Source organism: Dipodomys merriami, unplaced genomic scaffold (assembly GCF_024711535.1).
Source record: "Dipodomys merriami isolate MVZ:Mamm:240054 unplaced genomic scaffold, mDipMer1.0.p SCAF_5, whole genome shotgun sequence".
In the NCBI taxonomy this organism is placed as follows: domain Eukaryota; kingdom Metazoa; phylum Chordata; class Mammalia; order Rodentia; family Heteromyidae; genus Dipodomys; species Dipodomys merriami.
Genome location: NW_027206068.1, coordinates 59,470,329 through 59,491,536, shown reverse-complemented (window position 1 = coordinate 59,491,536; position 21,208 = coordinate 59,470,329). Strand labels below are relative to the sequence as shown.

General features: G+C 52.2%; 1 protein-coding gene and 1 long non-coding RNA gene across 4 annotated transcripts in view; one reads left to right on the top strand and one right to left on the bottom strand.

Moving 5' to 3' along the window:
• Positions 1-3,632: 3,632 nt before the first annotated feature.
• LOC138810128 (uncharacterized) lies at positions 3,633-7,433 on the top strand. 3 transcript variants are annotated; one of them, XR_011367036.1, is made up of 4 exons: positions 3,633-3,888; positions 4,041-4,150; positions 4,729-4,922; positions 7,004-7,433. It is a non-coding gene; the product is annotated as an uncharacterized lncRNA (long non-coding RNA). The 3 variants fall into 3 exon arrangements; XR_011367037.1 differs by having other exon boundaries at positions 3,642-3,734; XR_011367035.1 differs by having other exon boundaries at positions 3,637-4,150.
• Positions 7,434-15,226: 7,793 nt separating this feature from the next.
• Snd1 (staphylococcal nuclease and tudor domain containing 1) overlaps positions 15,227-21,208 on the bottom strand; it is a 446,310-nt gene continuing 440,328 nt past the window's right edge. Inside the window, exons 20-24 of the mRNA XM_069996698.1 lie at positions 20,539-20,608; positions 19,455-19,568; positions 17,902-18,105; positions 15,935-15,979; positions 15,227-15,817 (exon numbers count right to left, since the gene is read on the bottom strand). Coding sequence (XP_069852799.1) covers positions 15,752-15,817; positions 15,935-15,979; positions 17,902-18,105; positions 19,455-19,568; positions 20,539-20,608 — 499 coding nt within the window. The 3' untranslated portion in view covers positions 15,227-15,751. The remainder of the gene's footprint in view (positions 15,818-15,934; positions 15,980-17,901; positions 18,106-19,454; positions 19,569-20,538; positions 20,609-21,208) is intronic.

Sequence of the window (21,208 nt, the reverse complement as noted above, 5' to 3'; positions counted from 1 at the left end):
AGACAATACTCACTTATGTGTATTCCTTTGCTGGACAGAATGTGTCCTCTCATTTCCCATAGTGACCTAACTGATGATAAGGATATTCAAAGGAATACTAATGGTCTTTTTTTTTTTTTTGGTTGGTTGTGGGGCTTGAACTCTGGGCTTGGGTACTGTCCCTGTGCTCTTCAGCTCAAGGTGAGCACTCTACCACTTGAGCCACAGCACCACTTCCAGTTTTCTAGTGGTTTATTGGAGATAAGAGTCTCACGGACTTTCCTGCCCAGGCTGGCTTTGAACCACGATCCTCATATCTCAGCCTCCTGCATAGCTAGGATTACAGGCATGAGCCACCAGTGCCCGTCTAAATAACAGTCTTGACTAGATGGTATTGGAAGGCAGTTTTAGCCCTCAACTTCTGCATTTGATTGGCCGATAGGTGTGCCTCAGTGCCCCAATCAGAAACCCCTGCTGGGCTGGGACTTCTCAATATCCACTCTCTTCTATGTATCCTCCCCGAGTAGCTCCGGGTCAGTGCCATGCTATATCCCATCCCAACCTCTTCCTCTGTGCTCTCTCAGCTCCTGAATTTCCCCTGCTGCATCATGAATATCACAAGCCTGTGAGCTCTTGAAGGCAGACACGGGGGCTCAGGTTCCTCCACCAGACCCTGAGCGTTTATGGAATGCTGGCTGATCCTGTCGTATTTTCTCAGAACCTACAGGATCCTCTCTGGATGAATATGGCCAGTGGTCAACGTCTGCCTCTCCCCTCCTCTCTGGACATTATGGCCTGTCTCATATTTGAAAGGCTGCAATGACAGACACTGGAAGATGTGGTTCAAAGGATCTGGGGAGGCAAGAGGGCCCACATTTGAGTTGCGTAATTATCTCTACAGTAATGGTGGCACTGGGGAAGATGAGGCCGGCTGCCTTGCAGGATGGATGGTGTGAGGACGGGTGAGTTATATTTTCCCAGATAAAAGCACCGATTGCCTATAAACTCTGATTTTGCCTGATGTAAAAGCCACTTTATTGCACATCCAGAAATTACTACCCGTATAAAAGCACATTATTGTGATGTAAAAATAGATTTTTATATAATTTTTTCATGCCACCACCTTGTAATTCCTCATTTCCAAGCACCCTGAGATTGCATGGAGGTTTATTTTTCTCTTTTAATTGTTTGCCATGGCATGCCAATTTATGGTGAGATATTCTCCCTGAGATCAGGGCAGGACTGGTGCATAAATTTCAGCCAGCACCTCATGGCAGGCAAGGTTCTCTGGCACCTGAAATGCCATCAAATAACATCAGGTTCCAAGCGACGGCGGTGAGGACTGTGGTTTCAGACTCACTTGAAGAGGGCAGGAAGAGGGGAGGGGCTCTAGCCCCTGTCACCTGCCATTTGACTAGGTAGGGTGCCTGTAGCTCATCTCCCTTGCCTGCCTGCTGGGATACAGCCAAGGAAAGCTGGGCTCTGGACTGTTTACTAAGCCCCACCTCCACCCTGGCCTGATCTATGTGGCATATGGGGCCGCCCGCCCCTATTCCTTCATTCTGTGGGGACCCCTTTACCCTATAAAGCTTCTCTGTCAGAAGTTTTCATCTTGTCCTCATTGATTGTTTTTATTTTGGTGTGTGTGGGGTTGGGTAATCTACAGTGTAGACAGCCACAGTTCTTAGTGAAGGAGAAGTGAGCGCGTCTCACACAGAAAGCCCAGTCCAGTTGGGCTGTGGCCCCCACTGAAACGGCCCTATCTTCCACAAGGCTAGCTCCTCACCCAAGCACCCAGCAAAGCCACTTCCCTGAGCTTTCAGTGTGAGGGTGGGGGCTCTAGGCGCAGCAGACTCCCTCTCAGGGGACCCCTTAGCTGGGGGCCTGGCCTGGGCCTGGGGCCTGCTGTCCAGCTCCGATGCCCGGGTCTGCGCGGATCCACACAAAGCGCTCCTGTCTGCCAACTGCAGGCTAGGAGACAGCATGGTGCAGAGGGTCAGCCGCAGGACAGGCCAACAGAGGCTTGGGGCATGGCGGCGCCCCGCAGGCTAGACGATGAATGAACACCAGAGAATGTTTAGATCAGCAGCTCTGACTAGTGTGCGAGAATCACCGAGGGCTCCTCCGCGGTGGAGTGGGGCCCGGGGCTGCGTGTTGAGGAGTTCCCAGTGCGGGCCGCGAGCTCGCTTCGCTCCCGGCTGTCCCCGCTCCGCGGGCCGAGCGCCCCGAACGTTTCCAGCGGGCCGAGCGCGCGGGAGGGCGGCGTGCGCGGCGGCGGGCTGGGCTGGGCTGGGCGGGGAGGGGAGAGCCGGGGGCGGAGGTTCTGGGACGCGGGGCGGGGGCAGGGGTGCCGAAGTCGGGCATGCCGGGTCTCGTACCCGGGGAAGGAAGGCTCCTGCACCCGCCGTGTACCCCGGGGAAGGCTCCTGCACCCGCCGTGTCCGGCCGTCAGGCGCCCACGGATCAGGACTCGAATCTGCACGGCCTGGGGCGATCGGTCCGCACAGCCACCACCTGCGACCGCTGGGGCCGGGCTCGGAAGCCCGGGAGAGGAGGAGGAAGGGAAGGGAGAGAGAGGAGGAGAGAGGAGGAGGGGGAGAGAGGACGAGGGTGGGAAGGAGAAGAGAGGCGGGGATATAGGGGGATAGGAGAGGAGTAGGGAAGAGAAGTGGGAGGGGAGAGAGGAGGAGGGAGGGGAGGGGAGGAGGGAGAGAAGGGGGAGGGGAGCAGGGAGAGGAGGGGAAAGGAGGGGGGAAGGGAGAGGGAGGGGAGGGGAACCGGGAAAGGAGGGAAAAGGAAGGGAGAGGGGAGGGGGAGGGGAACAGGGAAAGGAGGGGGAGGGGGAGGGAGGGGAGGAGGGAAAGAAGGGGGAGGGGAGAGGGAGGGGAGCAGGGAGAGGAGGGGAAAGGGAGAGGGAGGGGAACAGAGAAAGGAGGGGGAGGGGAGGGGGAAGGGGGAGGGAGGGGAGGAGGGAAGGAAGCGGGATGGGGGGAGGAGGAGGGGAGAAGAAGGGGAGGAGGGAAGGAAGCGGGGATGGGGAGAGGGAGGGGAGGAGGGAGGGATGGGGGAGGGGCGGAGGGAGGGATGGGGGAGGGGCGGAGGGAGGGGAGAAGGGGAGGAGGGAAGGAAGCGGGGAGGGGGGAGGGGAGGGAAGGGGGAGGGGAGAAGGGGAGGCAGGAAGGAAGCGGGGAGGGGGAGGGGGAGGGGAGGGGAGAAGGAGAGGAGGGAGGGATGGGGGAGGGGCGGGGGAGGGGAGGAGGGAAGGAAGCGGGGAGGGGAGGGGAGGAGAGGAGGGAGGGATGGGGGAGGAGGAGGGGAGAAGAAGGGGAGGAGGGAAGGAAGCGGGGAGGGGAGGGGAGAAGGAGAGGAGGGAGGGATGGGGGAGGAGGAGGGGAGAAGAAGGGGAGGAGGGAAGGAAGCGGGGAGGGGAGGGGAGAAGGAGAGGAGGGAGGGATGGGGGAGGAGGAGGGGAGAAGGGGAGGAGGGAAGGAAGCGGGGAGGGGGAGGGGGAGGGGAGCGGGAGGGGGAGAGGGGCCGCGGCGCGGGCTCTGGCCCAGCTGCTGACCCGTCTTGCGACCTTGGCCAGGCTGCCTCTCCTCCCCGTTCTCGTTTCTTCCTCCCTTGGGAGCAGGGACGTTGGTTTCCGGCTCTACGGCCCTGCAGACTGATAACGTGAAAGGCGCGGAGAAACTTCTGCCCGAACCGTCCGCCCCGCGCCGCTCGACTCGCGCCCTCCTCCTCCGCCCCTTGCCACAGTTAGGACGGGGACGCGGCTCCCGGCTCCATCCGCCGCCTCCTCCCGGGGCCCCCAGGGGGCGCTGTCTCCTGGGAATGGGCGTGGTTGCCAGGATCCGAGTCCCGCCTGTGACCTTGGGCCAGACTGGGTACCACCCTAGCTGTGGGATGCAGGCGAGTGATGCGCTTGGCGCAGAGCCACGCAGAGGGAAGAGCCCCACGGACACACCAGGGATATAATAGATATTACTACCCCTAAACTTTGCCTGACTCTGCTCTGCCACTCTCAGCACAGCAGACAGACCTGGTAATTTTTTTTTTTTAAGAACTAGAGAAGCATCAACCTGGAGCAACAGAGGACCAGAGGATTGTCCTTCTCCAACAAGGCGGATTGGAATTTCCCAGACTCTCCTGTGGGGTCGCATGCCCCCACCAGGTTGGTTTGAGGATGGGTGGTGTCATATCCTGGGGCCCTGTGTCTCTCTCCCCTCTGAGCTACACTTGTTCATTCACTTATTCATAATCACTGAATTCTTGCTTCTGATGGACACTGTGGTGGGGCCAGGGATATACAGACTAACAAAACATGAGCATCTTTTAGAGAGTATCTATAGGGACAAAACATTTTCCCTTACAGCACTGCTTATAAATCAATCATTGGGCCCACGGACCTTTAACTATCACTGTCACTACAGTCATATTGGGGGCTCATAGTCCAGCAAGTCCACATCTCAAGGTGTACCTCTGCCACCATTCTGTGCTATCCTTGGTCACTAAACAGCCCAGCCACTCTGACCCTGGGTCTGGTTATCCTATAGAGCCCTGCCAGGTGGGCTCTTCTACCTACCTATCTGCTGCTGGTTGCCTCTGACCTAAAAATGGTGCAGAGAGGGGCTAGTTAGCTCCTCACAGTGTCGACTCAAGGACCAAAAGCATCTCTTGGGAGCTTGTTAGAAATGTGAATCCTTAGCTTTGTTTCAGACTTAACTGAATCACAATCTGCATTTTAATAAGATCTCCAGATGATTCATAAGCACAGAGAAGTGTGGGATGCTGTTCCCAAGGCCTACTAATGGGAAGGAAGGCCTGCCCCTACCTGAGGAAAATGGAAGGGTGGTCTTCAGAAAAGTACCTACGGACAAAGGAGCTCACTCCCCTCCAGATTCAAGACCATGATTATTCTCTCTTCTGCAGAAGTCCCTGCCCAGGTAAATGTCCCTGTCTCTTCTCAAGAAACTGTCTTGCTGTAATCTAATGGGTCCAGTTATCTGCTGGTGACATCTGCAGACAGGGCAGATGCCTTAATGGGCTCAGCTGCAGGTCCTGTGCCCAACAAAGCATGGATGCTTACTTAACATTTACTGAGTTGCAGTATGCTCGTGACACATCAGCAGTAAAAGGCTCAGAGCTGGCTCTTTTGGGTGCCACTACCTCCAGAGAAGTTGCTAGTACTCTGTTCCAGAAGCCCATGCCTGCTGCAAGGATGCTATACTTTGACAGTCCTGAGCCCTCTGCACAAAGACAAGGACAGTAATTATATGGTATCCACGTGGCTGTCCCCTTTTCCCACGTTCTGGGTAGACATCAATAATTGATGACAGCTGACTTTCTGGCATGACCTTCAGTCCTTTCTCAGAACAGCACCCCAGGGAGCCACTATCGATTGATCAGACATGGCATTGTTTGTGATCTTTGCCTTGGGTCTCTCCCAGGAGCTGTCATCTGTAGATCATGCCAGATGAGATGAGGCGGCCAGGCTTGTGCCCAAGGACGCCCATGGTCTTCTCCTACCACATGTGGCTGCAAGTCTCCTTCCCAGATGTTCCCAGCTGGGTGGGTGAAGTACAGCCCCAGACTTCACACAGGTCGTTGCCCTAAGGGCTCCTCTCACAAGTTCTCTCCCTAAGCCGAGATCACACCTGTGGCTCACTGAGGTGGACTTCCACGGAATTCCCCACATTCACATTCTACATAATTTCACGCAGGCAGACCCATCCACTGTCTCTGCCACGTGTGAATGCCTTCCCGAGGTGCATGATGGTGTCTGAGTATGCCTGACCCCACCCCAGGGTTTTGGTAAATGGAGGGCTGAGGATATGCCCCTCCATCTGTGATGACATCTTCTGCCTGGCGTGGGACTTGGCTTAAGCTTGGAGGGTTCTCTCCACACAGCTCACACTGGCCCTGCCCCTCGAGGATCCTGAGATCTCTTCCCCTTTCCCAGCAGTGGGGCTTATATGCACATGGAATTCCCATGAACCTCTGAGGCAGGAGAGCTGCCTCCATGCTCTCCAGGAGCCTCTGGCTTGGGCCTTCCCGCTGGGTGCTGGTGCATACTTCCAGCACGGGCCCTGCTCCCTGCCCAGCCCTGCTCCCTGCCCCACTCGCTGCCCCCACCCACAGCTACCTCAACAAGGGAAGACTCATTTTCTGCTGCAGGTATCAGGTCTACTAGTTAAAAAAAAAACAACAACAAAAAACTAGTCACAACTGGATGGACCTAGAACAAATCATGTTAAGTGAGATAAGCCAAGCACAGAGACACAAACAATGTATGTTTTTTCTCTTGTATGTGGAAACTAGATCTAAAATACATGAGGATATGATAAACTATACAGAACTTTAGGCATCCACAGTGAGACCAAAGGAGGATACTCTGGAGAAAAACACAAAGGCAAATGCCTACATGCTTCTGATTTACCAAAATGAACTCCAGGAAGTGGAAACGAGGGTTTTCTTTATTGCTGTTTTTTAATTAAAAACATTTTTTTTTGTTGGTTGTGGGGCTTGAACTCTGGGCATGAGCGCTGTCCCTCAGCTCTTCAGCTCAAGGCTAGCGCTGTCCCTCAGCTCTTCAGCTCAAGGCTAGCGCCCTACCACTTGAGCCACAGCGCCACTTCCAGTTTTCTGGTGGTTTATTGGAGATAAGAGTTTCACAGACTTTCCTGCCCTGGCTGGCTTTGAACCGCGATCCTCAGATCTCAGCCTCCTGAGTAGCTAGGATTACAGGTGTGAGCCACTAGCACCAGGCACTGTTTTTTCCCTGTGTTTGGGCCTCGTAACACCATCACTAGTTCCTCTCACCAAATAGTTCTGGAGTGGTCCCACTCCTGAGCAGGCCTGGTTACCTGGGTTTAGGCAAGGAGCCGGAGCTGCTCTCCCTCAGCTATACCCTAAGCATGGAATCTGCACTGGGTCTTGTGCAGAGAGCGTCGTGGCAAATGTCACTTTATGCTTCTATTCTCTTGGAGAGGTAGGAGTTTCTATCTCTTTGTCTTTCCATTTGCAGATGGGAGAACAGCCCCCACGGCCTGAGGGCCCTCAGTGAGTGCGTGGCATGCTGGGACAGATTCAGCCTGCCTGACATCAAAGTCATGTCCTCTACCACCGTGCTGCACCGATCCTTGAGGAAAAAAAACCAAACAAACCTCAAAAACCAAAAACCTCATTTGCAAGTTTTCTCCTGGTGTGAACTCAGTGTGATCCCGACTAACATGGTCAGCATCCACCAGCCACTGGCCACAGCCTAAGGCTCAGCAAGACATCCTTTGAAACCCAGACACTGACTGCAGGAAAAGCTGGGGAGCCTGAGGAGGCTGATCAGGCTCCAAGGGGAGCCCAGGCCCTGCAATATTATCTTGCTCTATGGTGAGACATCCCTGACTGAGCATGCAAACTCAGGCAGGGTCAAGCAGAAGTATGATTTGGATGAACTATAACATTGGCTTTCTTTCTTTCCACACAATGGAGAACAGCAAAGCTTAAGGAAAGTTCAGTATCCCTGGACTCCACTTCCAGACCTGTGCATTTAGGTAGCTGTAGGAGATCCCCCCCCTCCCCCATCCCAGACCAGCCTCCGAGTGGAGGGGGCTGGACTGAGACCCAGAAAGTCAGGCCAACTGCTTAGGGAACTGCACCTAGTGGTTCCATGCCAGTCTGTTCCCTAGCATAGTGATTGGGCCAGACCTTTTCTTAGAAACACCTCGCTCCTGCTGGCCCTGTCCAAGGTCCTGATTTAGGAACTCTGAGGCCCCATCCAACCCACTATTATTTCTGGTTCCAAGCATTAGGTAAAGGGCCTCTCTGAAACCCCTCCATCTTCTGTTTTTGGAAACAGCATCTTTAAAGAGACTCACTATATAGCTGGCTTCAAACTGTGTGTCTGGAGTGCTGGGATTATGGGAGTTTACCACTATGCCTGACTAAAAAAATGTAAAAATGCCAACACATAGAACAGCCAATACTAATCCAGGCACCCGTGGCTCATGCCTGTAACCCTAGCTACTCTGGAGGCTGAGATCTAAGGATTGTGGTTCAAAGCCAGCTTGGGCAGGAAAGGCTGTGAGACTCTTATCTCCAATAAACCATGCAGAAAACCAGAAGTGGTGCTGTGGCTCAAGTAGTAGAGTGCTAGCCTTGAGCTGAAGAGCTGAGGGATAGCGCCCAGGCCCAGAGTTCAGCTCCACAACCGGAATAATAATAATAAAAAAAGAACAGCCAAAATGATAGCAATGAAGATCAAAATGATCATGATCTTTGTAAGGTGGCGTTGGAAGGAGGTTTCTGGGATGCTGATGTTCTCGGGTTTGACCTGAGTTATAGTTCCAGAGGGGTATAACCTGCAGAAACCCACACACCACAGACTCTGTGCAAATCCTGGGAGTTGTACCTCCACCTGGAAACAGGGATTTGTAATTGAGGGTCTCTTGCACATCTTATCAGATCTATCCCTGGTGTGTGTGTGTGTGTGTGTGCATCCCCCCCCCCCCAGGTGAGGCTTTAGCTGGCAATGCCTAGAATTGGTGAGGATAAGGTTCCTAGTTCTGTTACAACAGTCTTTAAGACTCCCATCAGCCAGAAGGCTTTCATTAGGCTGGTTCCGCATCAAGACAGCTTCAGGTTCTCTTGAAGTTGCTTCCTAAACCTTGAAACTTCCCACAGCGCCTTAGAAGGGTGAAGTGCTTCTCCTGAGATGGAGACTACCACTCCCACCAGATTCCCAGAAGTCTTCTCTCCTCTGAGCTTTCACACCACCATGGGAGCTCAGTGAGGCTCCCACCTCCCCAGCCAAGACAAGATGTTCCCAGTAATTTGGATCTCCAGTATCCTTCATTTCACTCATCAATTACCCTTTGTTTTCCCATTTGTTACCCATGTAGTAGGTTTCTACATGTGTTCACCCAAGGCAATACTGGCTAATATTTGTGGTCCAAATAGGCATGCATTTGTTGTCTTGTTTTTGCTGGTCCTGGAGCTTTAACTTGGCCTAGGCAGTGCCCCTGAACTTTTGTGTTCAAGGCTAGCATACTACCATTTAAGCCACAGCTCTGCTTCTGGCCTTTCCTGTTTGTGTGGTGCTGAGGAATTGAATCCAGGGCCTCATGCATGAGAGGCAAGCACTCTACCAGTGAGTCACCTTAGAGATAAGAGTTCCACAAACTTTCCTGGCCAGGCTGACTTTGATCTGAAACCTTCAGATCTCAGCCTCCTGAGCAGTTTTGTGGTTCCACTAGCACCCAGTGATTGTTTTTTTTTTTTTTTTTGGTTGGTTGTGGGGCATGAATTCTAGGCCTGGGCTCTTCAGCTCAAGGCTGGCGTTCTACCACTTGAGCCACAGCATCACTTCCGGCTTTTTCTGTTTATGTGGTTATGAGGAATCAGACCCAGGGCCTCATGCATGCGAGGCAAACACTCTACCACTGAGCCACCTTCTCAGCGCAGTAATGTCTTTTTAAGACATCCCAATTTGAGTATTACGTGATGACTCAAAATACCCATTTAAGATACACCTTGATTTTGTACTTTTCTGAAGGAAGTGCTGGGGACTGGCCACACACTTCCTAAGCAAAGGTTCTGCCACTTGAGTTACATCTTCAACCTTCTTTGCCCCGGCCTGTCTTGAAACTTGATCCTCCCCATCTCTGTTGTCCAAGTAGCTAGATTACAGGCATCAGCAACTATGCCTGTATCACTTATGATAATAGTATTATATGAGATGAACTCCTCTGTGATGTGCTTTATTCACAGTATGATTTGTAAGACCCCTCTCCATGATGTTTTATGCAGCCACAACTCAGTCTACTATGTGACTATGCTTCACTGTGTCTCATGCCCAGATTTTGTTTGGTAAGGAACACAACAGTGGTGTGCTCTTGTGTCTGGTGAGTGCTAAGACACACACAAGCAGCTCTTGGCCTCCAAACAGGGAGGGAATGGCTGGGTCATAGGGCATGCCCACTGTCACCCTGAGTGAATGTCACAGCATTTGCACAGCCATCTATTAGACGAGATCGGGCATGCTCAGGGTGGTACAGCCATAGACACACAGCCATCTATTAGATGAGCTTTTGCCATCACCAGCATCTGCCTCCTTTAGCTTCCAGAACAGTGCCTGGACAAAGCAGTGCGGGAAATGACAAAATGCTTGACTGTTTGGCAACTTTGGCTGGCTCGGGGCAGACCCATTCCCATTCTGAGGAAAACCCCTTGAGAACATTGGTGCTAGCTGGCCCCAGGAGCAGCTGCAGCCTCCCACGTGCCAGTTCCGGCAAAGGCCCTGCAGAAACCACGGGCTGTGAACATGCTGAGGTTTGAAGCACTCGGCTTGCCTCAGGGCTCTGGGCCTACAGCAGCAAGTTTGCCTCCTTTAATTCAACTGGGATCCCAGCCTGCCTTGAAGGTCCACCAAGGGCCAGACCCATTGAGATAGACACTCACCGAAGGGGAGAACCATGTAGAGAAAAATGAGACCTGGGGTTGGAACCCTGTTTTCTATTCCGGACTCTCTCTGCCATTAATAAGCTGAGACCTTTGGCAAATCACCTTGCTATATGTGTGTGTTTGCACGCACGTGCACCAGTCCTGGGGCTTGAATTCAAGGCCTGAATGCTGTCCCAGAGTTTTTTGCTCAAGGCTCTTTGATTGGAGATGGATTCTCACAGACTTCGCTGCACAGTCTGGCTTCAAACTGCTGTCCTCAGACCTCAGCTGCTGAGTAGTTAGGATACAGGCAGGAGCCACTAGGGCTCTTTCTATCTTACTGAGTCTGGACAATGTCAGCTAATCTCTGAACTCTTTATGTATCAGAACTACCTTAGAATCTCCCGAAGTATAGCCTCCAGGCTAGAGGCAGGTATGAAGTGGAACTTAGATAATGCAACATTTACATGACAATGAATTTCAAAAAAGGGCCCCCCAAAATATCTGCCCACAATCTTAAAAACTCAACAGAACCTCCCGCCCCACCCCCATCCTACCTATAGAGCCACTTTTAATCATGTTTTTGTTCTTCTAAGGGTTACCATCTTATTGCTTAACATGCTAGATTTTGTTGTTTAAAAAACTTCCAACATTGTCTACTGTCTTTCTCCTACAATAGAGGACACAGTTCCTAAACCCACCCTCACCCCCAGTGGAGTTCTGGCATTGTTTCTTGGCAGCTGTATTTTAATGGGCTCCCCAGATGTTTCTGATGTAGTGGGGCTGAAGCCAAGGCCTCCTGCATGCTAGGCCAGTGCTCTATATCCTCCACCTTGGTTCTTATTGCTGCTGCTGCTGCTTGGCTCCTACACTTGCTGATCAGCCCTCTTCCCAACCCCTGGAAGCTGGGTGTGGGAGATGCTGCTGCTCTGGGTTTTTATTTTGGGGATACAACATAGGCTCTTCTCAGACAGTAGAACCTCCTGACCCCCAGCTGCTAATTAGGATAAGCATCTCTCCTTGTAGGACTGCTGGAGCTAACTCTGGTAGACTGTTGCAGCTGTATCTTGATTATAAGAAGCAGGTGTATAATAATCATATAGCAGAACACACAGAAACAAGAATGCATACGTAGAACCTCATGTTGCCACATGGATGACTCTCACAGACATCAATGAAAGAAGCAAGCACATCAGAATATATACTGTGTGGGCCCATTTGTGCAAATTTTACATCCAGGCAAAACTGATCAACAACAACAAAAGCACAGCAGAAACACGCACAACCCATAGACTAGGTCAGAACGGGTTAACCTGTGGGTGTTGCTGATTGGGGGAGGGGCTGGCAATAGTCTATCTTTGATGTAGTGTTGTTTGCATGGGTATATCTCACTTAAATTTGAATGTGCCCTTATATGTTGTGCCCTATACATGTGTCTTATGCATGTCTTATATTGTTTTTGTGCCAATACTGGGGCTTGAACTCAGGGTACGGGCACTGCCCCTTAAGCTTTTTCACTCAAGGCTGGCACTCTACCACTTGAGGCATAGCTCTACTTCCAGCCTTAATCTCAAGGATTTTCCTGCCTGGGCTGCTTTCAAACTGAGACCCGCAGATCTCAGCCTCCTGAGTAGCTAGGATTATAGACATGAGCTACTGACACCCAACTGAATGTCAATGTCTTAGAAATATTCCCTTAAAAAAGAAAGGAAAAGAAAAGCAGCAAGATCCAGTGGCTCTCCTTCCCTCCCAACCATTCCCGTACACGAGTTTTTCCAGGCATGGGTTAAGGCAGGCACAGAAGCAAGAAAACAGGGCCTGGTGGGCATGAATGGGGAGGCAAGGGAAGGCTAGAGCTGAGATCCTGCTGGCCTGATAGATTTCAGCGTTCCAGTGTAGCACCCTGCAGAGCAAAGTGGCCTTGCTGGGTCAAGGAAGTAGCTGGCAATGAGGCCCAAATATGTTCCTTGGGAATGATGACAAGATAGCAGGCGACCAAGACTCATGTACCATCTTCCCCACCTGCTAGCAGCCAAGCTGTCCTGGGGGCGGGGGGAGGGGGGAAGGGGGAGGAAGGCTGTGTATGGGCCCCCAGCCCGCCTCCCCAGGCTGCTGGCCAACCTAGTGTAAATATTATTATACTCCTACGCATCTGAAGGACGTTAATTATTAAAACACATGCCACCCAGGGTAGTGCACTGTAATTAGGTTCAAATTAAATTAGCATCCTCTTGTAATTAGGACATCAATAACCACTCTTGAGGCTCCAGCTCCCCAGCCCCTCCCTATCACTTCCCAACATGGGCTCATGTAAGAAAAGGGGTCCATTGACTCTCTCCCCAGGACGTGGAAATAATCAAACCAATAAATAAAGCGAAGCAGCCATGTGAGGCTCACTTTCCCTGCTTGCCTTTCTGACTGGTCCTGCATGTAGCAGGGAGGAGGAAGGTGAGGGTCACTGGGGCAGGCAGCATCTCAGGCTCCAGCACCTCCCCAATAGCTGTCCCAAACCAGAAGCTCTGCTGCACTGGGCCTTGGACTCCGGAGAACTCCCAAAGCCTGCCAGAGACAAGCAATGCTTTCCTGTCACTTAAGTCCTGACTTCTCTCTCTCCCCTGTGAAGTCATCTTAGCCACCTAGACCAGGGGCTTAGCCCCTGGGAATCCTAGGGCACTGCCCACGGCTGTGTTTCACACATGCATGGTATCTGCTGCCCCTTCATCTGATCCACATACTCACTGTGAGCCTACAACTGGCCTTGGCATTCACTGGGCCCAATACTGTTTGGTGTTTTCTGGGTCTTACTCTCTCTGAAGTGGAGACATGGCAGGGTGGATGATTTTGTTCAAGTAGAATGGTGGATGGGGAAGCAGAATGGGGAAGAAGAGCAAGTTCTGTAACTCAAAGGAAGGGCTGGGGAGAAGCCCAGGTGGCCATTTGTGCTACAAAGGGCTGCCAAGGTTGATGCTAATAAGACCAGCCAGGCTAACGTGCATGCACCATGACACTGTCTTTTAGTTCTGTACCTGCCCATGTGGCTTGCCTTACCCGGGTTCCAGGACAAACCTAAAGAACTCAACAGATGTGATCAAGAAAGCAACACCAAGCTGGGCCCATGCCAGACATGCAGCAGCAACACCTGGCGACTGCGCTGACCTTTGCTTCAACCAGCCTTGGAAAAGAAAGGAAATAAGAAGTGGGAAGGCTCAGGCATAATTTCAACTGGAAAACTAAGGAGGGTTTATCCTTGGGCACAGATGTAACCAAGGCAACTGTTACAAGAGGGAGATGATTTCAGACCCTTCTACAAAAGAGTAGGCTGGCATCTTGCCCCTCTGCCAATTGTGCTCGCTGTGAATTCACTGCATTCTACCACTTGGTCTTACTGGAAACACCTGGGAGGTAGAGAAATGCATGAGATGGGCAAGCTCTTCTCCATGGACCAAAATACAATGAGGTCATGGTAAGAGTGTGCTTGTGTGCTGCGAGCAGGCCAGCTCCTCCAGGAGTGGGGATGGAGAGATCCACAAGAGCCACCATCATGTTCCTGCTCACTTGGTGGGCCCTCCAAAGCCTGCAGTCATAGGGAATGCAGTTCACTGGGCCCGGAAGGGTCAGACGCAAGCAGCACAAGCACGTGTCCTGAGCAGCACTGAGGGGCTGCAGGCAGAACCAAGAGCTCAGGAGAGGCTCGTGTTCCTCCCCACTGTCCTTCCTGGGTCTTCTCACGCTTACCTTTCCTTCAAATGGGGCACCCTGAGTCCAAGAGGCACACACCTTTGCCTAAAGACAGGCATCCTAGGTAGACACCCATGTGAACCCTGGTCAGAACCATTGGAGTGTTTGGGCAGGACCTTTGGTTTTGGAGGGAGAATTGGCCAGGCTAATCTGCACTGGCACTCCTACTGCAAGACTAAATAAGGCAGCTTGGAGTATCTCCCTGGATCAGAATGTTTGGGTAGAACAGACTGTCAGGAAGATGTGCCACCACATTTTACCAGAGTATGTGCCCAGGAGGGCCATGGATGAGGGGGAGAGGAGCAAAGGGCTCATCTGTTTTTGGTGCCAGTACTGGGGCTTGAACTCAGGGCCTTGTGCTCTTGCTTTTTCACTCAAGGCTGATGCTCTGCCACTTGATGAACCACAGTTCTAACTGGAGATGAGTTATCATCATCTTTTTTGACCAATTTGGCTTCAAATCGTGATCCTTCCATCTCAACCTTCGAGTAGCTAGGATTACAGGCATGAGCCACTGGTGCTCGGCTTAAGAGCTCTGTAGATGAACTCCTTCTCATCCCTCATCTCCCCTCTATTTTCTCCTCTGGGGGTTTCCAGCATGTGTGGCAGGCTCTTTGCTGGGCACAATATGGCTAGGAGTGTCTTCCTGTTCCTTCAAAGGCTTCAAGTAGCTCTGGGCAAGCCCAGTCTTGAGGTCTTTGGGAGACAACTTGTTAGACAGAACAGAGCTAGGAGCTGGCATGGAGTACACCAGTCTGCCTCACTAGGGGCCTGGATCCCTCCTAGTCTGGGCCGGCAGTCTAGCATTACTCTCTAGGTAAGATAAGGGGCACTGTGCCTATCCTACTGTGAGCCAGCCACAGCAGGATTGGGACCTCACCTCACAATTTCCTCATGTGAAATCCTTTGGGCTCCGGCAGGGCCGTCCTACAGCCAGCCTAGCAACCCCTGCTGGCTTCAGCTTGGGCTCTTCTGGCCCAGTGCTGTGAATCTGAGGTCTTTGAAGTGCTCAGGTCTCCTCCAGGCCTGGGATGCAGAGACCCCAGGCTCTTGGCTTCAGTGTGACAGGAAGGGCTGCAGACAGCAGGTACTACTTTATTTGGGCCTCAAAAGCTTTAAATACAGAATAGGCTGGAGGGCAGATGTGGACACGCTGGCATCTGAGAACGGACTGTCAGAGAAATCACATAATCAACAACTGGACAGAGCTGGGGAAGAAGGGCAGTCTAGGGTGAGAGGTGGTGCCACCAGGCAGCTGGCCTTGGGTGTCAGGATCACTCCCTTCACTAGGACAGTCTCTCATGGTTTTTCCTGATTTGAGGACAATTAAAAAAAACAAAACAAAACCCCACAATCCCCCAAGTAAAAATACAAAATCATCTGGGAGAGCTTGTGGATGGCAGTGCCGTCATCCAAGAGGATGAGGATGATGACCTGCCCCCAGCCCCGATGCCACCCTACAGAGTGTTTCCATACACTGAAGCAAAGCTGGACTCGATCTATGCCCCCTGCCTCCAACTGGGTCTGGAGCTGAAAGCTCCCCCCCAGCAGGGAAAGAGGTTCTGGCATGAGCAGTGCTGGGGGCCAGGCATGGTTCTTCTTAGCGGCTGTAGCCAAACTCATCAGCATCATCGGCTCGGAAGTCTCCATAGCGCCACAGGTTCAGCTGTGAAAGGAAACAACACAGCTCTTCAGAGACATGGAAACCGATGGAACCCACTGACCCCACAAGGCCAAGCCCGTAAACTCAGCACCTGACTGAGTCCCTGTAGTGAGAACTCACCCTGGCGCTCTTGGCTGACTCCTGGGCATTCAGGTATTCCGTGATCTGAGGGATACAAGACAGGGAGCGGTCAAGCTGGGGTGGGGCTTTCAACTGAACAGCCAGCCCAATGACCCTGCGCATGACTCCCCAGAGGAGCCTAGCCCCTGGAGTTTTCCAGGATTTTCATTCCATTCTAGGCTGTTCTATGTGCCTTGACTTTTGTTCCCATCATGCACACTGGTTACCTATCCCATCTCTCCAAGTATCACCTTAATACAGCATTAAATGACCCCATTTATACTCCAACCCTCCTTCTTCTTTGTGCTGGTACTCTGGGGGTTGAACTTAGCCCAGGTGCTGTCACTTATTTTTTTCAGTCAAGACTGTCAAACTACCACTTGAGTCATAGCTCTACTTCTGGCTTTTTGATGGTTAATTGGAGATAAATGTCTCTCAGATTTCTTTTGCTTTGGCTGGCTTTGAACCATGATCCTCAGATCTTAGCCTCCTGAGTAGGTAGCTAAGATTATAGATGTGAGCCACTGGTGCCTACCCCCGCCCCCCAACTCTTGATCTCCTGTACCGTACTTTTTCCATTGTGCTTATCATCTCCTAACATGCTATTTAATTTATTCATAATTTAATATTCTTGGATATAAGATCCATGGACACCCAGAGCTGGATACTGTCCATCTCTTCTCACTGATACATGATAGGCAGTCAGTAACTGTTTGCTGAGAGAACTCTTGATGTGTGTTTTTGCCTCAGGGACTGGAGCAAAGGAACTTGAGAAACAGCCAAGAAACATCTACAGAGACCTTCTATGGGGATCTGAAGATCTGAGTAAAACCACAAAGTCTCAAGAGTAGGGTTGCGAGGGGCGGTGACATACTTTTCTTGAGACACAGTAGCATTTCATACTAGTGTCTCCTCCTAAATGAGCCGCAGATATGGCCACCAACATCACTGGTCCACAAACCACCAAATGTGGTACTGGGGCAAAAAAGTAAAGCAGAGCTGGACAAAGCAGAGCAGTGGGCTGAATGGAGAGGAACTGGGTTCTATCTGCTGCTCTATTGCCAGTGCCAGCCTTGGGAAGGGGTCACTCGGGAGGTCCCAAGCCTTCTCTTTGGAAGGTTTATAGAGTCTCCTCATCTGGCAGGATCTGCATGATGGTGTCTGAGTATGCCTGACCCCACCCCAGGGTTTTGGTAAATGGAGGGCTGAGGAAATGCCCCTTCATCTGTGATGACATCTTCTGCCTGGCGTGGGACTTGGTGTAAGCCTGGAGGGTTCTCTCCACACAGCACACACTGGCCCTGCTGTGCACACAGTGCGTGTGGAGCCCAGGGAGGGCCTAGGACATGTACAGGGCTGAGTCAGGGGGCCGCTAAGCAACCTATTGGTCAATAAGTGAATAGAGCTAGGCGGGCCCCAAGTATTGCCTCCTCTGGCTGTGGTCAACCTCAGGAAGTAGCAAGCAGCTGGACCACCCTCATTTCCTGAGTAGGAAGCCCTGCTCCAAGGTGGACTTCACTATCTTATCAATGGTGGCTCCCAGTTAGCTGGTCCTGGGAAGTTCTGGCTGACAGTACCCTGCACATTAGGACTTGGCAATATATGCTAGAGAAAGGAAGTGAATGGGAGAGATGGCCAGTCGGGCTTTGACCCTCTCCATACCAGGCTTGGCAGTGCTCCCTAGCTGTCACCCAGGGCACATGCAAAGGGAAACTTTCCGCTCTAGTTTGCAGCTGCATTCTTAGTCAAACCCGCAGCCAATTAATTTGGGCTTTAATTAGATTTTAAAACCCCAACAATCTCAAATCCATTATCTTTCCTCAGCAGGACCAGGAGGCTGGTGCACTCCTGGCTCCTGCACAGGCTCTGGGTGTAGTCTCCAGTCTCCTGTTGTGATGGTGCTGGGGAAGGGGAGACACTAGGGATATGCCCCCACAGGAGTGGGGGTCCCTGCCCACATCACTTACCACTTTCTGAAACTGTTTCTCCTTGCGCACTTCCACCATGACCAGCCCCTCCTTCACCAGCCCCAGCCCCACATCGCCCTTGGAATCAGCAAACTGCAGGGTGACGTGGGGGCAGCTGGCGCTCAGGTGCTCCACGTTGAGCAGGCACTGAGTGTTCTGGATGTCCCGGACTACGCTGTCCACGGCATCTGTGCGAGCGTCCTCCTAAGCAGGGAGATAGCCAGGTCAGTAAGAGCTGAACAAAGCCCACACAGCAGCTACTTGGGCCCTAAGGCCTGTCCATGGACCTCAAAGGACTCCCATCTCCCAGCCTAGATCCCTGCGTGTGTGCTATTCTTCTCTCTGGCACACCTGCCTTGTGTCTTGAAGGAAAAGTGGCTTCTCTGCCCCAAACTAACCCTGCATTTGTTGCCCGGGCCCCTCTCAACTCCTACCTTCTGGTCTTGCTCCAGCTCCATGCCTCATCTGTCTTTGCTGCCATCTTGGGCTCTCCTCATCATCATATTGCCCCTTCATCACAGACATCCTTTCAGCCCAATCTGTGATGCTGACCCTCTGGCATATTTCATGAAAAGTAGGAAAAGCTAATTCCACCTTCCTACTCACTTCTAGTATGCTGCCTCTGGCCAGGCTGTTCGGATTCTTTTCCTGAGCACCAGGCACCTCCCTGAAATACAACTTCAGCTGGCCACAGAAAACTGGATCTCCCCTTCTAGAAACCAGTGGCAAGCTAGGACCCAGAGCTTAGGTCCTGCCTTCCTACTGTGTATTCTTCCCCTGGCTTCCTGCTTGCTCTCAGGCCATGAGAATACCACACTTTCAAACCTCTCTCTTTCCCACACCTTTCATTCTCACTGTACAATCTTGTACACTCCCATAGATTTAACATTCAAACTGATAATCCTATATAGCTACCTTAAGTTCCCACAGTCCAAGCTGCTTCTCTTTTCCTTGGGTGGGAAATCTAGCACCACCTTAAATCTCTTCTCTCCCCTCCCCGCCCCATGTTGCCTGTGTCTAGAATCTCACTTGCATGGGCCTGATGTGGCTGTCATTTTCTCTAGCCTGGATTGTTAGGATCATCTCCCAACCATTCCTTCAGTCTCCCCCCTCTATAATGCCACTGGAAGTAACTAAAAAGTAGATCTGAGCATATCATGCTTTGGTTCATAATGCTACCACTTCCCCTCCTGCCTGCCAGGGCAGACAAGACCACAATATCTAGGCCCTAACTTACCTCTCCTTTCTCATCTCCTTCCACTGTCTGCAAGCCCCTGAGGATCCAGCTACAGCGGCTGAATCTCTGCTCCAACACAACCTCCTGGCTCACAGCAGGTTTGTTTCTCAAGAATTATTAAAAATGCTCTCATGTCACCTTGTCTGTGGAGCCTCCTCAATTTCTAGTTATGGTTAATCTCGCCCATGTCCTGAGACCTATCAGCAACAGACGACTCATCAGTCCCCATCTTTTCCAGCCAGCCTATGAGGGCTGCATCACTGGCTGCATGTCAATGGTCCGTCTGTTTTAGAAAGAGGTTGATGTGCAGACTCACATCTTGGGGCACCTGGATGAAGGCGAAGGCATACTCTGTGGCTTGAGCTGGCAGCACGCGAGTGCTGAAGGCAGGTGGCAGGGTACCCAGGCGGGTAGATGGCAGGATCTCTCTCTGCAGAAGACATATGAGGCCAAGAGCATGACATCCTTGATGCCCTCTTGCTCTCAAGGACAACCCTCAGGCCAGGCCCCTGGGAATTCCACCGCTCGCCCCATGACTCGGTTCCACTCTTCCCCAAGCACAGGCTTTCCCAGCTGGAGAAGCCTGGGAGGACAGGGATGAAGGCAGCGGTGGGTGGGGAGCCGTGACTCAGTCTGGGCCCTGTGCTGGCACACCTGGTGGCTCCTATTCAAATAATCATGATGGCACTGAACTTTGCTCAGGGCAGGGAACACACGACTGGGCTTGTGCATGATTTCTGGCCCAGGCATGTAGGGTCACTCCAGCCTGGCACGACCTGGTTCACTGTGTGTGACAAGCTGGGAGCCTGGTTCATCACTGTGATTAGACTCTCATCCCTCGTTCTTGAAGAGAGATGGAAGGAATGAAGATGGCCACAGCCATACCACAGGTAGTGCGCCTCACCTGCCTGCTGCCTTATCTATAGATGTCCCCAGAGGTTGTCAACAGATTCCCAGGCCCAGCCTATCAGCCTTTCTACCAAGGGTATCGTTCACTGGGTCACTTGGCTGTGCTTTTCCAGCCACCTATGTTTGGGGATGTGCTGGGATCCAAAGGAGGAAAAACACTAAGGTCAGGATAAGCACCAGGAGGTATAGGGTGTCAAAGCCTTGGGCCCATTCTTCAAGTTGTTAGGCTGAGGAGGAAGTGTGGCTATGGCTGACATTCATCCTTAGGGCTTACGTGTGGGACCTGTTGGTGCTCCTAGGCCTCTGGCCATAGACACCTGTTCTGCCTGGTCCCTCAGAGGGCCTGGCCTATGAACAGCAGAGACACTCAAAATGCACCAGTCTGTCAGCGAGCTGAGGGACCTGTGGGAGTTACATGGATTTGACTGAGGGGTTCCTACTTGATGGTCCCTCCCTTGCCTGCTCCTCCACCTCTGGTCCCCGACACTCACATTGCCATAGTCGATGTAGAAGACGTGCACTTTAGCAGGAGACTCCACTTTCTCGACTCGGGCGCGGTACCTGCAATGGCATCACGGGCAGAGCTCAAGGGATGGCCCTGAGGAATGTGGTCTAAGCAGGTGCCCACAACCTTCCCCTCCTGGGGTCTCTGGACTTTATGGAGGCCCAGCTCAGGGCACTGTGGCCACCATCTAATGGAGTCAGAGGAGAGCTAGAGGCAGAGGAGGGAGAGGGGAGCATGTGGAGCAGATTAATGTGTCCTTGGGGCATAAAGCAACAAGACTAATGACTAGATTGATGTCTGCTGTTTAAACTCTGCACACCAAACAGCAGCTGTAATTAGCCAGCAGATCTGTCTGGGAGGCCGCAACAGGGAACATATCCAAGTCACTTCGTCACCCTGGGAAGGCCATGGGGCCTACCCTGGGTAGATTACACACAAATGGCCTTTTATGGGCCCGTGAGTGCTTCTGTTGCTGTCCCAGACAGCAGGGGTGAGGGTCAGATGGCTGGTCTGTGCTCGCTGTGAACTGTACCCCTCTCCCTCTCATGACATCCTTCTTCCTATGAGGGGTGAGAGCTATGTGGGACAGTCCCAGGCAGCCAGCCTGCCAGCACTTCCACCACGGAGCTCCCCAGGGCAAAGGGAGGAATACCACT